This window comes from Danio aesculapii, chromosome 3 (genome assembly GCF_903798145.1).
Source record: "Danio aesculapii chromosome 3, fDanAes4.1, whole genome shotgun sequence".
Lineage (NCBI taxonomy): Eukaryota > Metazoa > Chordata > Actinopteri > Cypriniformes > Danionidae > Danio > Danio aesculapii.
Genome location: NC_079437.1, coordinates 61,382,441 through 61,401,208, shown reverse-complemented (window position 1 = coordinate 61,401,208; position 18,768 = coordinate 61,382,441). Strand labels below are relative to the sequence as shown.

Here is an 18,768-nt window from a genome sequence, read left to right as displayed (position 1 = left end):
AGTAAAAAGTATAAATTTGCCCAAATGAATTGGGTTTGTGTATTAATAAATAGTTTTGAATTCATAAATTCTTTTGTATTTATGAATTAGATATGTTTATTCATAAATTATTTTTAGAATTTAATTCGTTCATTCATTTTCCTTCGGCTTAGTCCCTTATTTATCATACCCGAGTGGAATGAACTTACAACTATTCCGACATGCGTTTTACGCAGCGTATGCTCTTCCAGCTGCAACCCAGTACTGGGAACGGATTTTTTCCTTGCAGTTCATCTTCAGTTCTGTCAGGTTGGATGCTAAACGTTGGCAGGCAGCAATTTTTAGGGTTTTTTCAGAAATGCTCAATTGGGTTTAAGTCAGGGCTCTGGCTTGGCCAATTAAGAACAGCCACTCCTTCGTTATTTTAACTTTGTGCTTAGGGTCATTGTCTTGTTGGAATTTAAACCTTCGGCCCAGTCTGACGTCCTAAGCACGTCGTTCAGGATATCCCTGTACTTGGCTGCGTTCATCTATCCGTTGATTGCAACCAGTCGTCCTGTGCCTGCAGCTGAAAAACAGCCCACAGCATGATGCTGCCACCATCATGCTTCGCTGTTGGGACTGTATTGGACAGGTGATAAGCAGTGCATGGTTTTCTCAACACATAACGCTTAGAATTAAGGCCAAAAGGTTCTATCTTGGTCTCATCAGAGCAGAGAAATCTTATTTCTCACCATCTTGGAGTCCTTCAGGTGGTTTTTAGCAGACTGCATGCAGGCCTTCATGTGTCTGGCCACTGCCATTAAGCCCTGACTGGTGCAAGGCTGCAGTGATGGTTGACTTTCTACAACTGTGGCCCGTCTCCTGACTGCATCTCAAGAGATAGATGGATGGATGGATAGATCTACAGATCGATATATAGATAGATGGATGGATGGATGGATAGATCTACAGGTGGATGGATGGATGGATGGATGGATGGATGGATGGATGGATGGATGGATGGATGGATGGATGGATGGATGGATGGATGGATGGATGGATGGATGGATGGATGGATGGATGGATAGATAGATAGATAGATAGATAGATAGATAGATAGATAGATAGATAGATAGATAGATAGATAGATGATGGATGGATGGATGGATGGATGGATGGATGGATGGATGGATGGATGGATGGATGGATGGATGGATGGATGGATGGATGGATGGATGGATGGATAGATAGATAGATGGATGGATAGATCTATAGGTGGATCTATAGATGGATGGATAGATAGATAGATGGATGGATGGATGGATAGATCTATAGGTGGATCTATAGATAGATGGATGGATAGATAGATAGATGGATGGATAGATCTATATGTGGATCTATGGATGGATGGATGGATGGATATATCTACAGATCAATATATAGATAGATGGATAGATAGATGGATGGATGGATCTATAGATGGATGGATGGATGGATCTATAGATAGATAGATAGATAGTTATGTGATAACTCTGTGTGTATATTATCTGGTTCTCTCCTGAGCTAATTTGCTGTTAATTGATCAGTGATTATTTAGGATTGTTTTTGATTGTAATGGTAAGGCTTGATGAGGTTTGGAAAAGCTTCTTGTAATTGTTCTTGTAATTTTTGTTTTGTGTTTGTCTTTCGTCATGTCTTTATGGGACTCTTGAAAATGAGATGTTATGTCTGAAGGGCTTTTCTTTTAAATAAAGAGAAAATTGAACAGTATTATTTTATAGATTGATCTGACTCCATATTTGCCTCTCTTCTTCAGGGGTCGTGCTGATGGAGATCTCCGACGTCCATCGGAAAGTCAACGTGGAGCTGGAGGAAAATGTGAGTGTTTTATTTATTTATTTCTTGCGCAAACATGGCTGCCGTCTGAGCGAACGCACCCAAACAAACAGCGCAGTTTAATCTCATATCAAACATTTCATTTCCTATCAGCTTTATGGACGTGTTCCTGCAGTTCTGTCCGTGTAAACAGCAGGAGTACAGCGGACACACCCACCACATGTTCGACTGTAGTTTTCCTTTTGTGTTTTTTGTACCGGGAGCAGGTTTGAACATGTCTGTGTGCACCTGAGCCCTGCACCTGATGATGACACACTGTACCTGCTGACGGCAACCTGGGCATCAAAAACAGCACTCGTTTCCTCCTCACAGTACAACAGTTTCTCCTAATATCAGCTGATAATCAACTGACACAGACTAATGAAAAGATACGAAATTAAGTTGCGAAGGTTGAGTTATTAATTTAATTGAGTTGTTAGAGTTATTAATCTCTTCCAGCTGTTAATATAAGCTGGATGAGACGCTCCAACTCTGAAGCAGGGAATTAAATTAAAGTTTATCTTGGGTGAAAATGGCAACAGATGCGGGATTTGAAGCGTGCAAAACAAATCAAACTCCAAATGTGACACACAAAGCAGCAAAATACAATAATCATTTGAGAGCGCAGCCGTCCCATTATAATCACTGAAGCTGTCAGAGCACATTCACACGGTTAGTCTCGTGCTTCAGAGATTCACAAACCAGTTCAGCTCAGTCATGCTGAATAGTCTACTGTGAATAATGACGATACACTGCTCGATTATGGGAAAGTCATCATCGCGATTATTTTGGTCATAATTTATAATCATGATTATTCAAAACGATTATCAGTTAAAGTCTAAATTATTCACCCTCCTGTTTTTTTATAAATATTTCCAAAATTATGTTTAACAGATTCAGCTTAAAGTAGCTTTAAAGAGCACATAGTTGACCTCTTTTTTATGATTTAATATTAATATTTTGGTTGTTCTGAGTGTGTCAGTTCAGGTTCAGTTTAAAACACAATTCAGATTTTTTTATTATAATGTGTTAAACAGTGTCATGATGGGGGCGTGTCCACAGCTCGCTGATTTAGGGGTGTGTTGCTTCACATGTAAATTAGTTTCTGCCCAACGTAACAAGGGGGCGGGGCCATGAGCTCACCCGCTCTGTGTTTGGGCAGACTGAGAGAAGCAGCAGGAGTGAGAGGATCCGCATTCAGTCGTACATGTACGACTCTGACACAGACCAAGCAGAGAGTACAAAATCATTTGTGTCTTTGTACAGTTTTACAGCCAACTGTGTGCTAGTTTCAAGAGCCGAGCTTGTAAACAGAAACTAATAACCACGCACACTGAATTAACTTTGACTGAGGCACCGGATGCGCCGATCAAAGCCACGACACGGCACACCAGACACTCTCTGTAGCGCGGCAGAAACATGTAGTGTCCCGAATCGTCGCCCCGTTGTGTGTACCCTGATAGAAACCGATGTTTAGAATTCTAAAACGCATGGCACAGCGTCAGCTACAGCAGCACCTAGTTAAGATCACAGGGAGCTTCTGAGATCGCGAGAAATGCAAACGGCTGAAGTATAAGGTAGACTCAATGAGAAGTACACATGTTTGCAAACCTACCTAAAGATACAACCAATAATTCCGATTAGAGCGATAATGTGGAGAATATTGATCTTGTGTTGAGCCCAATGAGCCTTGCATCTAAAAACAGAGCTATCGTGTTCCTTTAGTGATATCGCTTCGACTCACGCTGAAAATGGCGGACGTGAATCAACAAACTGAGGATATGATGACGCGCCTGTCAATCAGTATTGGTGGGCGGGGGGACCGCTCTCCTACGTAAAGTTGCGGTCGATCTGAAAACCGCTCCAATTGGTCCACCGTTTTTTATGTTGTTAAATTGAAAAAAAAGCACTGGGTGTGTTTATATCACCCTAATATGACGCTCTATACACCATACATGCACATATGTCTGTCCAAACAGCTTGAAAAGTAGATTTTTTTACCATAGGTGCCCTTTAAACAATTAAAAACTGCTTTATAATCTAGCCGAAATAAAACAAATTAGATTTCTGCAGAAGAAAAAATCTGATAGGAAATACTGTGGAAAAATTCCTTGCCATGTTAAACGTCGTTTGGGAAATATTTGGGAAAAATTCACTTGTGGGTGAATAATTCTGACTTTAGCTGTGTGTATATATGGTGTAGTTTGTACTGTATGCTTTTGTTAATTGTCTCTCTCTGTCTCTACAGTTCAGACGGTTTCATCGAGAGGTTATCGCCGAGTTGGAGAGGAAAACAGACATGGATGTGAAGTACATGACGGTGAGCTGATAAAAGCACACTGATCTGCTTTATAAGACGTGATTAAACCACTGCTGGTGTATGGGTTATTTTGATTGGTTGGTTTATTGCTTGGTTTTATGTGCTTTGATATGAGCTGGGATCAAATTAAAAACTTCTCCGACTGTGTTCGTCTTAAAGAAGAAAGTTTTATATAAATATGTATACCGAAGATGGGTAAATCATGGGGTCGTTTTCATTTTTTTGGTGAACCATCCCTTTAAATGAGCAGGAGTAGTTAAGGGTTAACTGTAAAGTGTAGATCTAAAATCTATCATTTATATTATTCATTTATTATTTAATAAAATGTATTATTATAATTATTATTTATATGTGTTGTTGTTGTTGTTGTTATTATTATTATATGTATGATTGTATTATAATTATGATTATTATTATTATTATTATTATATGTATTGTATTATCATTATTATTATTATTATTATTATTATATATATATTTTTAATTTATTTGTTTTATTATTATTTATATGTATTATTGTATTATCATTATTATTTTTTGTGTGTGTGTGTGTTTTATTATTATTTATATGTATTATTGTAATATTATTATTATTATTATTTATGTGTTATTATTATTATTATTATTATTACTAATATTATTATTATTATTTATTTATTATTACTAATATTATTATTATTATTAATATTATTATTTATTATTAATATTATTATTTATTTATTTATTTATTTATTTGTTTTATTATTATTTATATGTATTATTGTGTTATTATTATTATTATTATTATATTTTTATTGATTTGTTTTATCATTATTTATATGTATTATTATTATTATATTTTTTATTTGTTTTATTATTATTTATAAGTATTATTGTAGTATTATTATTATTATTATTATTATTATTATTATTATTATTAGCATTATTATATATTTTTTATTTATTTGTTTTATTATTATTTATATGTATTGTATTAGTATTATTATTATTATTATTTATGTGTTATTATTATTATTTTTTTTATTATTATTATTATTTTTATTATATATATATATATATATATATATATATATATATATATATATATATATATATATATATATATATATATATATATATATATATAAATATATATAATTATTATTATTTATATGTATTATTTATATGTATTATTATTTTCTAATTGTATTATTGTTATTAAGCATTTTGTATTGTCAATATTATTATTTATATGTATTATTGTTGTATTATAATTATCCTTAAGTTGCAAACTGTTCAACTTTTGATTCACTTCCCAACTCTTTTGTTTTACTATGTGCTGCAAAAATATGCCAGTTACCATGATCACATATTAATGAAATAATTAGCCAAACCTAATTAATGCAGACTAAATTAAAAATAGTAGTGAAAGGCTGTACAGGTAATGAAAGGCTGTACAGATAAATAAAAGATAAATAAAAATATTTATATATTATAAATTGAAAAAGCATTCCTTTCTTCCAAACTTTTTTCCTGTTATGTTGTTGTTTTTAATCAGAGCAGTATTTATATTTTATGTGCAGCAAAACAAATATAATAATGTACCCTGAGTATCACATTTCAGATGAGCAAATATACAGACAGCGCCCTCTAGTGGATTTGTCATCTGAAACATACAACAAAACACTCCCTAAGTAACATATTTTAGATTCACAAATAACATGACCACTTATAATTTTAAAGTGTCTTTAAAACTTAATCTAAAAAACTACTAAATGTAGACTAAATTAAAAACTATAGTAGTAAAAAGCAGTATTCATTTTGTGTTTAAAAAGAAAAAAGAAAGTTAATGCAACCTACTTAATGCTGACTAAATGAATAAAACGGTGGCTCAGTGGTTAGCACTGTCACCTCAGAGCAGGAAGGTTGCTAATTCGAGCCCCAGCTGGTTTAGTTGCTGTTTCTGTGTGGAGTTTGCATGTTCTCCCCATGTTGGTGTGAGTTTCCTCCGGATGCTCCGGTTTCCCCCACAGTCCAAACACATGCGCTATAGGGGAACTGATCAACTAAATTGGCCGTAGTTTATGAGTGTGTATGGGTGTTTCCCAGGACTGGGTTGCAGCTAGAAGGGCAGATTTAAGTTTTCTTCTTCTTTGCTTTTGCTTTTTCTCCGACTCATGTTATTTAAGCGCCATTGGAGGTCAAAGGCAAGACGATCCTGCTGATAATGAATATGTGAATAGTTTTCTAACCTCACTGTTTGCTTTTAGGTGTCTTTCCTCTCTGCACTTTGACTCACTTTGCTCTCTGTGCAATGCTAAATAACCTGAGAGAGATGTACTGTGTAGTGTTCTGTCACGCTACAGCGCTACTCGCTGGAAAACATTACTGCTTACAGGAAGAGCGGGATTATTTTGGATAATGCCTGCAGTCATCGTATTCAAATGGGTTTTGTTAGTCAAATGATTTCTTTGTTCTCAGTGTATGATCATGTGCACATGCTGTGACCTGTAATAACAGTCCTGATAATAAGAATAATAGTAATAATAGTAATAGTTCTAGTGTTATACATTTATATTTGTAATAATCATAGTTTTTGTATGCATGTTAGCTTGCTTGCGTGCGTGTGAGTGTGTATGTGTGTTTGCATACCTGCATGTTTTTGTAAGTGTGTTCGCGTGCATGTTTGCAAGCGTGCTTGTGTTTGCATCCGTGCATGTTTGCGGGTGTACGCGTTATTGCGTGCGTGCGTGTTTTTATGTGTGTTTATATGCATGCGTGTGTTTGCATATGTGTGTGTGTGTGTGTGTACACATGTTTCTATGCGTGCTTGTTTGCATGCATGCGTGTTTCTGTATGGGTATTTGCTTGCGTGTGTGTTTTTGCATGTGTGTGTGTGTGCATACATGTGTGTTTGTGTGCGTGTGTGTGTGTGTGCGTACATGTGTGTTTGTGTGCGTGTGTGTGTGTGTGTGCGTACATGTGTGTTTGTGTGCGTGTGTGTTTTTGCATGTGTGTGTGTGCATACATGTGTGTTTGTGTGCGTGTGTGTTTTTGCGCGTGTGTGTGTGTTTGTTTGTGTGCATGTTTGTGTGCGTGTGTGTGTGTGTGTGTGTGTACATGTGTGTGCATGTTTGTGTGCGTGTGTGTTTTTGCGTGTGCGTGTGTGTGTGTGTGTGTGTGTGTGTACATGTGTGTGCATGTTTGTGTGCGTGTGTTTTTTTGCGTGTGTGTGTGTTTGTTTGTGTGTGCATGTTTACGTGTGTGTGTGTTTTTGCGTGTGTGTGTGTGTGTGTGTACATGTGTGTTTGTTTGTGTGCATGTTTGTGTGCGTGTGTGTTTTTGCATGTGTGTGTGTGTACATGTGTGTTTGTTTGTGTGTGCATGTTTTTGTGCGTGTGTGTTGTTGCGTGTGTGTGTACATGTGTGTTTGTTTGTGTGTGCATGTTTGCGTGCGTGTGTGTTTTTGTATGTGTGTGTTTGTGTGTGTGTGTGTGTGTGTGTGTGTGTGTGTGTGTGTGTGTTTGTTTGTGTGTGCATGTTTGTGTGCGTCTGTGTTTTTGTGTGTGTGTGTGTGCATGTTTGCTTGCGTGTGTGTTTTTGCATGAGTGTGTGTGTGTGTGTGTGTGTGTGTGTGTGTGTGTGTGTGTACGTGTGTGCATGTTTGCGTGCGTGTGTGTGTGTGCATGTGTGCTTGTTGGTGTGCGTGTGTGTTTTTGTGTGTGTGTGTACATGTGTTTGTTGTGTGTGTGTGTGTACATGTGTGCATGTTTGCGTGCGTGTGTGTGTGTACATGTGTGCTTGTTGGTGTGCGTGTGTGTTTTTGCGTGTGTGTGTACATGTGTTTGTTGTGTGTGAATGTTTGTGTGCATGTGTTTTTGCCTGTGTGTGCATGTGTTTGTTTGTGTGTGTGTATTTGCATGCGTATGTGTGTTTGTTTGTGTGTGCATGTTTGTGTGCGTGTGTGTTTTTGCATGCATGTGTGCGTGTCCGTGTGTGTTTTTGCACGTGTGTGTGTGCCCATGTGTGTTTGTTTGTGTGCGTGTGTGTTTTTGCATGTGTGTGTTTTTGCGTGTGTGTGTGTGTAAAGTCTTAAATTAACTAAAATATTGTGTTGTATCCTTAAATCATTTTAAACTGGTCTTAATTTTCCAATCAGCAACTCAACAGCAACCGCAGTTCCATCACCAACAATACATCTCAATAAAACCTTTAATAAAAGTTACATTTATTAATGTTTATTAATGTAATAATTAGTTATTTTTTAAGTCTAAATTAAACGTTTTCTCCATCAGCCCTGCTATAGTCTGAAATTGTACTCATAATGGTCTTGAGAAGGCCTTAAGTTTGACTAGATCTGTCTGTGTGCAGGCCACGTTTAAGAGATATCAGTCAGAGCACAAGATGAAGCAGGACTCGCTGGAGAGATCACAGTCAGACCTGAGGAAGCTCCGGAGGAAAAGCCAAGGGAAGAACGCGTCTAAATACGAGAGCAAAGAGAATGAGGTATGTGTGTTTGAACTGTAGATACGCACTACACAGGTGTCAAATCCAGTTTCTGGAGCCCTGCACAGTTTAGAAGTCCAGCACGTCTGGCTAAAACTGTGGTAAAGGCAGCAACCTTGCTGTCACGGACTGTCAAATCAGGTCTAAGGGATCATTCAGCGAGGGCTAGCAAAGGTTCAGGGTCTATATTGATTTTGAGGGCTTTATTGATTATATTAAAAACACCTGACAAAATTGTGATGTTAATTAAATGATGTTAATTCTATGAATGGAAATAATGATTTGTTGGAGTTTCTCAAATATTCTAATGTATTAATAATACTAATTAAAATTCTAATAATATGACATTTATATAAATTGTGGCTAAAATGTGTATAAAATCAAAATATGAGTAATTATTATGTTGTTGTTGTTAAATATTAAGATAGATAGATAGATAGATAGATAGATAGATAGATAGATAGATAGATAGACTGATAGATAGACTGATAGATAGACTGATAGATAGACTGATAGATAGACTGATAGATAGACTGATAGATAGATAGATAGACAGATAGATAGATAGACAGATAGATAGACAGACAGACAGACAGACAGACAGACAGACAGACAGACAGACAGACAGACAGACAGACAGACAGACAGACAGACAGACAGACAGACAGACAGACAGAGAGAGAGAGAGAGAGAGAGAGAGAGATGAGAAACCACTCACTGCTCGAATGTTCAGACTAGTTGCATGTAAAATCTTCAGTGAAGCAATATTTACATAAAGGCATGTCGTCCTGAAGTATTCAGCTAGTTAGTCATTTATAGACAGTGTGTTCCTCTGTGTTCAATAGCATATTACCTCATATCAGTCATCGTATAATCTCTATAATTCACTTTGGAGCACAGGAACAGCCCACTTTATAGATCTATTTTATTTATAGCCAACACACACCCTGCCCCATAGCTGAATATTTATCTGTCAGATGTTATCAGACTTGTGTTCAGGAGTCATGAATGAGAGCCAAACCTCCAACAGCACAAACAACTCTATAAACACAGTTTCAGCACAGAAGTATGTGCTTCAGCTTACATTTCCCTGAAAATGTACTTAAACGCAGTACGACGACAACACCGTTTGCTCCTTTTCACACTAATGATGTTCACAGAAACATAGCATAGACATATAAAATATACAAGTAATATATCAGTAATGGATTTGTCATCTAAAACCGCAACAAAACGCAACCTAAGCCATGTATTTCAGAATCGCAAAAATGTAAACACTGCCCTCTAGTGGATTTGTCACCCTGAAGTACCCTGACTAACATATTTCAGTATTTCATATTTCACTATCATATATTCGCAAAAACAATGTAGACAGTACCTTGTAGTGGATTGTTCAACTGAAACATACAGCAAAACATGCCTTAAGTAATGTATTTTAGATTTGCAAAATGTAGACAGCGCCCTCTAGTGGATTTGTCATCTGAAACGCACAACAAAACACACCCCAAGTGACATATTTTCTAATCGCGACAATCTAAATGGCGCCCTCTAGTGGATTTGTCATCTAAAGCATAGAACAAAACACACACTAAGTAACGCATTTCAGGGTGTTTCACACCTGTAGATCGATTGTTTTGTTACGAAACAGATTGTTACAGTTTTGTTCATGGTGCGGTTCGCATTCACATAGCAAAGTTTCTAAACAGATCAAAATAGCTTGTATTTATATATATATATGTATGTATATATATGTATGTATGTATGTATCTATGTATGTGTGTGTGTGTGTGTTTATTTATATATATATATATATATATATATATAGTGTGTGTGTGTGTGTATATGTATGTATGCATGTATGGTATGTATGTGTGTGTGTATATATATATATATATATATGTGCTATATATAGATGTCGCTAACTGGTAAGTGGTGCGATTGTGAGCTATTTTTAGTACAGGCCTGATCCTCGTTGGCGACCTGGTGCCCGCGTGCAACGTGTTGTTTACCCCCTGCCCTAAATAAATAAAGAAAATAGTCATAAAAAAAACTTGCATATACGTATAGGAGCAGTATAACAAGATTGGTAACACTTTATTTTGATGGTCCTTTTGAGTATTAGTAGACTGTCTGCTTAATATCTGCTGATACTGCTGCTAAACAGACATTTAACTGACTAGAAGAAACTTTGCAAGTACATGTAAACTAACCCTAACCCCTTTATTTTGATGATCCGTTTGTTGAATTTAAGTTATATTGCATCTACATGCCAGCTAATTCTCATTAGATTATAAGTAGACTGTTAGGGTTTGAGTTAGTGTAAGTTGACATGTACTTACAAAGTTTCCTATAGTCAGTTAAATGTCTGTTTAGCAGCAGTATCAGCAGATATTAAGCAGACAGTCTACTAATACTCAAATGGACCATCAAAATAAAGTGTTACTCAAGATTTTAGCAGTTTTAAATCCTTGACTTTTCCAAACAGCTGTAAATGTTGAAAGCGGTTATCATCCCATGCCTAGTCCCATGTCTGTCGTTCAGTCTTTCTGATGCTCAGGCAGGAGCTCTGTGTATTTCTCCTGCACAGCGTCTCTTCTCTATCTTTTACCTTTCTCCACAGCGGGAGGATGAAGGTGTCCATAGCAACAGACTTTATCACGGCTCTGTGATGATGATAAACAGGACAAATAGCACACTTACGCCCCTGTCCATCTCAAAAGACCCATCCGCTCGCTCTGGGACGCTTCGGCCCGGTCTGAAACACTCCTGCTTTTAACTCTGTGTGTGTTCGTCTGAAAGTGCTGCTGTTATCTCTGCTAACCAGACCCACAGCCTGTGTGTGTGTGTGTGTGTGTGTGCGCGTGTTCGTGTGTGCGTGTTCGTGTGTGCGTGTGTGTGTGTGTGTGTGTAAATAAAGACCCTTGTGGTTCCTCAGTATGTGCATGGGTTGTTAAATCGAATCTAACCATATGATTTTGTGAGCTCACCTTGCTAGTGTAGTGGTGAACCGTTCATCTGTGAGTGTCATTAAGAAATAAAAAATAGTTTGACCTTTGAAATTAAAATCTGAAAATGCACTTCCTGTTTGTTTTTCAGATAAATTCTCAGATTCATTTGGGTGGAGCTATCAGTCATTTAGGGTGGAGCTCTCAGTCATTTAGGGTGGAGCTATCAGTCATTTAGGGTGGAGCTCTCAGTCATTTAGGGTGGAGCTATCAGTCATTTAAGGTGGAGATTTCAGTCATTTAGGGCGGGGCTGTCAGTAATTTGGGGCGGGGCTTTTAGTAATTTGGGGTAGGGCTATCTGTCATTTGGGGCGGGGCTATCTGTCATTTTGGCCGGGGCTATCTGCCTTTTAATGTGAGGCAGTCATTTGGGCCGGGGTGCCTTTTATTAAGGGCAGAGCTATCTGTCATTAAGGGCAGAGCTATCTGTCATTTAGAGCGGAGCTATCTGTCATTTGGGGCGGTGCTATCTGTCACTTAAGGCGGGGCTATCTGTCTTTTAGGGTGGTAGGGCGGGGCTATCTGTCATTTAGGGCGGGGCTATCTGTCATTTAGGGCGGGGCTATCTGTCATTTAGGGCGGGGCTATCTGTCATTTAGGGCGGGGCTATCTGTCATTTGGGCCGGGGTGTCTGTCTTTTGGGGCGGGGCTATCTGTCATTTAGGGTGTGGCTATCAGTCATTTAGGACGTGGCTTTTAGTCATTTAAGGCAGGACTGTCTATCATTTAGGGTGGGCTATCTGCCATTAAGGCCGTGGCTATCAGTCATTTAGGGCGGGGCTATCTGTCATTTAGGGCGGGGCTATCTGTCAATAAGGGTGGGGCTATCTGTCATTTAGGGTGGAGCTATCAGTCATTTAAGGCAGGCTATCTGTCATTTAGGGCTTGGCTATCAGTAATTTAGGGCGTGGCAATCAGTCATTTAGGGAGGTGCTATCAGTCATTTAGGGCGGGGCTTTCTGTCATTTAGGGCTGGGCTTTCTGTCATTTAGGACGGGGCAAACTCATTTAGGGTAGGGTTATCTGTCATTTGCGGTGAGGATATCTGTCATTTGAGCCGGGACTATTGGTCATTTGGGGTGGGGCTATCAATCTTTAGGGTTGGGCTATCTGTGTCTGTCGTTTGGGGTGGGTAAATTGGGGTGGGGCTATCTTTCGTTTAGGGCAGGGCTATTGGTCACTTAGGGCAGGGCTATCAGTCGTTTGTGGCGGGGCTATCTGTCTTTTAGGGCATCTCATTTAGGATGCGGCTTCAAGTCATTTAAAGCAGGGGCTATCAGTCATTTAGGGCATGGCTATCTGTCATTTGAGATGGAGCTATCAGTCATAGGATGGGAATATATGTTATTTAGGGCAGGGCTATCTGTCATTTGGGGCAGTGTGTGTCTGCTCTGCCTTCATTCATTCATTTGTTCATCAGTCTTCCTTTATTTTATTTATAAATCTTCCAACAATGCAGTCAGTGATTAAATCATGCACAGCCCTGCCATGTTTTCTTATTTCAGGAGCTTTTCAAATAGCTGTAAGTCATGATTTGGGGTAAAATCTGATCTCCTCCTTCATGCTGACGTTAAGACTTGTTGTTATCTGACAACTAGTTGGCCCTGGCGGCTGTCTAGGATCCTGTTAAAGCACACTTGATTGAGTCTGACTGCAGTATATTGTCGCTCAGAGCAGGAAGTGGATTAGCATCAGTGGCGTGGGGTTTGCCTCTTCCTGCACCACCAGACTTTATTGTTTTCTCTGGCCATTTATAGCAGCACCTGAGCTGGAAAACTCAGCAGAACAACAGGCCACTCCTTCCTCTTCATTAACCATTGATCCAGAGGTTTGATGCGGACAGTTGTGGAGTGTAGATTAAACTCTCCTGCTGTTTACTGTGTTTAATATTTGATCTGTCTGACCTCACGAAGAGGACACCAGAGATATTACTGATTGATTCAGCTACTTTTAGTTATGCGTTTTAGCTTCATCTGTCAAACAGACTCAACATTGCATACCCTGCGATGGGACTATTGCGGACACACACACACATTGCGATATCGATACTGAACCGATATATTGTGCAGCCCAGTTTCCAGTTATTCTCACAATTCTGACTCCTTCACAACTTTGAGTTTCTATTGAGTGTTGACTTTTATTTTACAGAGTTGCATGACTTTCTATTTGAATATATTACATAATTTATATCAGATTTTTTCAGCTTTATTGGTTCTGTATTTAGTCACATGATCCTTCAGAAATTATTTGACGATCAACAAACATTTATTATTATCAATGTTTAAAATAATTTACCTGTTATATATATATATATATATATATATATATATATATATATATATATATATATATATTTATATATTTATTTATTTATTTATTTAGCTTATTTTGCTTATTTTATATTTATTTATTTTTTTATATTTTTAATATATATTTGTTAATTAACACATAGATAATAATAATTATTATTTTTTTATTATATATTTAAATAAATCTGTATTAATTTACATAAATAATAATAATAATTTTTTTATTATATATTTTTAACATATATTTCTTAATTAACACAGATAATAATAATATTTTTTATTATATATTTAAATAAATCTGTATTAATTTACATAATAATAATAATAATTGTTGTTATTATTATTAATATTTTTTATTATATCTATTTTAATATATATTTGTTAATTAACCTAGATAATAATAATTATTATTATTATTATTATTATAAAAAAAAATTATTATATATTTTCAATATATTTGTTAATTAACTTAGATTATTATTATTATTAATTTTTTATGATATATTTTCAATATATATTTGTTAATTAACATGGATAATAATAATAATTTATTATATATTTTATTATATAATATATTATATATAATAATTTTTTGGGGGGATAACTTTTTGGGGGGAGTTCTTTAAAAAACAGAATATGTGAATTATTTGTTTATTTTATATTTTCTTCATATTTTCAGATTATAATTTTAAAATTGTGCAGTTTTTCAGGTCTACAACTTTGACCATTTTAATATTACAATATTATCTCATTTTAACATAAAAATATTATCTCATTTTAACATAAAATCTCTACCAAAAAAATCCTATTTTTGTTGCATTTATTGTATTTCACAATTCCATTTTCATTAACTGAATGAATAAAAAAGTCCACTGTAGTTCCTACTCTTAAATTCCCAGTGTAATCCTGACCTTTGCTCCAGATATCTTTCATTATGTCAGAAGAAACTTCATGCAAGATCTTCTTCTTTTATTATTTCTGTTTCTCCAGTCTTTGAAGATGAAGTGGCCCCAAAAAAACAGACAAAACAAGACGTGTATCGAAAGCACAAAGAGTGAAAGCAAAACCAGAGTTATTAGTAACATCAAACCGCAGCGAAATCTCTCTTTATTTTGCCCTGGCATTCACTGACAGAGCTGTGTTCAATGTAATATTGCATGGCCTGTATTGTGCCGGCATGAGGGTGTGTCTGTTATGTAAAAACACCTGCACACACACACACACACACACACCACATGCTTTACATGTGCGGAGCAATCAGACCACAGCTGTGAATACAGAAGACCAACATGTAAATCTCTATATGCTGAAAGTCAGCCGGAGCTGCATGTGAAGTCAGGCCACGCTTGTGCATATTCAGACCTGTCCAATCTGCATGTGTCCTTGTCTGACCTCTAGAGCATGCAGTCAAAGTCAGAATTATTCTCCCTCCTGTGAATTTCTCCGTCAAATATTTCCCAAATGATGTTGAACAGATTCAGGAATTTCTCACAGTATTTCCTATAATATCTTTTCTTCTGGAGAAAGTCTTATTTGTTTTATTTCAGCTAGAATAAAAGCAGTTTTTAATAGTTTTAAAGCCATTTTAAGGTCAATATTATTAGCCCCCTTCAGCAATATTAGTGTTGGATTGTCTCCAGAATAAACCACTGTTATACAATGACTTGCCTAATTACCCTAACTTTACCCTAATTACCCTAGTTAAGCCTTTAAAGGTCACTTTAAGCTGAATACTAGTGTCTTGAAGAATATCTAGTCTAATATTATGTGCTGTCATCGTGGTGAAGATTATCAGCTCAGTTCAGTTCCTTTATTTTGTCATTCAAAACATCACAATAAAATTGTAATGCAGAACGAAATTACGTTGCAACAGACGCAACAAGAACATAAAAACAACACTAGACCAACACTATAAAATCCCAACATGATAATCAAGCTTTAATATATAAAATAAATATATAGTTATATAAGATGTAACCTAATATAAGATATAACCTATAGTTATATAAGATATAACCTAATTTAAAAAATTACCTAATACCTATTTCACCATTTGTTATAATAGCTGTAATATTATCAATTTATGCTAGTTTAACTATTTATTGATTTATTATTTTACGCTAGCTATCAATAGTGTTTAAGACATGGTATTATTCAAAAGTCTTCTAATGACAGGATAAAAACGATCACGAAACCGCGCTGATTTGCTCCTCGGGCTTCTGTAACGCCTGCCTGATGGCATGAGCGTGAGCAGGCTATGGATCCCTTAAAATGCTATTTACCCTAAACAGACAACGTCATTGATAAAGTTCCCTGATAGATGTCATTTTGACTTCAACAGATCATTCAGCTGACTTTATGATCCTCTAAACAGTGTTCTTGTCATATACACTGCTATTCTCATACCAAAGGGAGATGTAATCAGGGATTATGTTATAAAGAGATTATGTAATCGGTTATTAAAACTATTGTTTACAACTGAGTTGGAGAAATCTTCTCTTGGTTAAACCGATATTGGGGGAAAATATACAGGCAGGCTAATAATGATGATATTCAATAATTCAGTATGTTGGGATCTTGAACATGCGCACTATTGATATCACAATACAGTGAATAATTATTTATTATTTCCACTTTCAGAGTGCTTATTAAGAATATTCATGATGTCTTAGCAGTGTTCATACAGCATCAGATGCTTGGAGATTTCATTGATTACGTTAATAGTTACAGCATGAACATGTTCACTGGCCTACGACATGCTGAATTTTTACTGGAAACTGAGTGACTATTTATAGAGTACATTAACACTGAAATAATAAGACTCCAATAGTTAACAGTAATTCATTTGAGTGAACTCACGATGTAATACTTTCATTAATCTTATGCAATGTTCATTTCTTAGTTTACACATGATGTGTCGAAATTGTAGCCATAATCTAATGTTACAAGTTATAATCTGTTTTATTATTATTGTTATTATTATTATTAAATCTTTACATTGCTTTTGCAATTTAATTTATTTGAAACATTTGTCTAAATCTAGAGCAAAACTGCGTGTTGTGCCATCATTGAAATCGATCAAGGCGTCTCGATTTAACAAACTTTTATTTTGCCCCTTTTTAAAAATGTAAAAAATGAATGTGTCTATGAAGTTTCAGCTCCAAATACCCATCAGATCATTAATTAGACCCTCTTGAAAAATGTCAATTTTGGGGTCAGAGGGAATTGTAGCTGTTTTTGTCGCCTGTGCCTTTAAATGCAAATGAGCAGTTTCTCCCCGCCCACAGACATGTAACTCCGACTCGATGAAGCACAGATCCTGAGTCAAACATACCACAGTAAGGCTGAACCAGGAAGTTTCCCTATGGATATTTGATATATTTGTGGTGTAGTTTATTCAGCCTTCGTACAACGATGAATGAGCCACACACTAATGCCATTACGAAGTTCACTGTACACACACACACACACATTTAACTTTGTGCTGCTTTTGCACGTCTGCACACAACAAATGTGAACGTAAATATCCACTGCTGAATAGAGATCTGTTATGAGACTGTACAAAATAAAGCTGATTTACCGTCCACAAAGCCGGACTCCTGTTGTGCGATTGAGGTGTCCTCGTTTATAGTTGTTGATTATGCAGATGAGCTGATTCCGGTGGTTATGAATTACATCATTTATATGCATTAGTATGGAGACCGGTTAATACGTGCCTGTCAATCAACTTCTGACATCCTTGAAATCGTTGGGATTTGGATCTTGAATTAACATCAGGATATTTAAAAACAATTAAAATAGATCATTTTATTTGACTTGTTGTGTTTATATCACTCTAATATGTCACTCTAATATTGACGATTTGTTTTATAGTTTTGAAAATCGCTGTATTTATATTGTAGGGCTGCACGATAAATGGTTTCAGCATCACTATCACAATGTGTGTGTGTGTGTGCGCAGTAGTCACATCGCAGGATATGCAGTGTTGAGACGGGATTATAGTTGATCACAGTTGTGAATACATGAGATTTGTGGAGTCATTGCAGAGTATAACAGAGTGAATCTTTATCATTACATGTGTTTTAATGGCGTTTCAAGAGAGTTCAGGCACAAAACATGCACATTTGTAACTCTCATGAGGAATAATGTTACTGAGTTAATAATACAGTGAAGACTAAACAGCGTTATTTTACTTCTAAATATTCGATTTCTGTTGCTGAATACTGCTAGACTCTCTGGAAAGTCGTAAAGCGCTGTTTTTTCTTTGCTCTATTGTAATTAGTTTGTTTATTATGTTTTTATACGATTCACACCCTTTCAAAATCACCCCAGTCGATCTAAATCATCTTTTTTTCCCAAATATTCAAGCCATCTGGTGAAATTGTATTCATATATATATATATATATATATATATATATATATATATATATATATATATATATATATATATATATATATATATTGCAGACAAAATAATGCAACGTCAGATTTTTCCAATATCTAATAGGAGCCCTTTAAAGGATTACCAGCATTGAATAATCATTGTGCTCTCTAAAACACACCATTGAGAGTCTTCATCTCTGTCCGTTTTGATCAGTGTCTGGAAACACTCACTCACCGTCAGATGGACATGCAGAAGTTCATCGCCGACGGCTGTCAGGAGGCTCTGCTGGAGGAGAAGAGACGATTCTGCTTCCTGGTGGACAAACACTGCATCTTCTCGCACCAGACCTCCGCTTTCCATCACAAGGTGCGTTCGGTTAAGGCTTGGGCCCGGGAAATCCCTTAGTTTGAAGGTTAAAGGTGCAGTGA

General features: G+C 36.3%; 1 protein-coding gene across 2 annotated transcripts in view; it reads left to right on the top strand.

Annotated features, from left to right (window-relative positions):
• Positions 1-18,768, top strand: part of baiap2l1b (BAR/IMD domain containing adaptor protein 2 like 1b) — a 258,771-nt gene that overhangs the window by 49,386 nt on the left and 190,617 nt on the right. For both annotated transcript variants that reach the window (XR_008836312.1, XM_056454387.1), the window contains exons 4-7: positions 1,778-1,839; positions 4,085-4,156; positions 8,507-8,641; positions 18,554-18,706. Coding sequence is in view for 1 of the 2 variants with exons in the window: in XM_056454387.1 (XP_056310362.1) it covers positions 1,778-1,839; positions 4,085-4,156; positions 8,507-8,641; positions 18,554-18,706 (422 nt within the window). In the remaining variant the exon portion in view is untranslated. The remainder of the gene's footprint in view (positions 1-1,777; positions 1,840-4,084; positions 4,157-8,506; positions 8,642-18,553; positions 18,707-18,768) is intronic.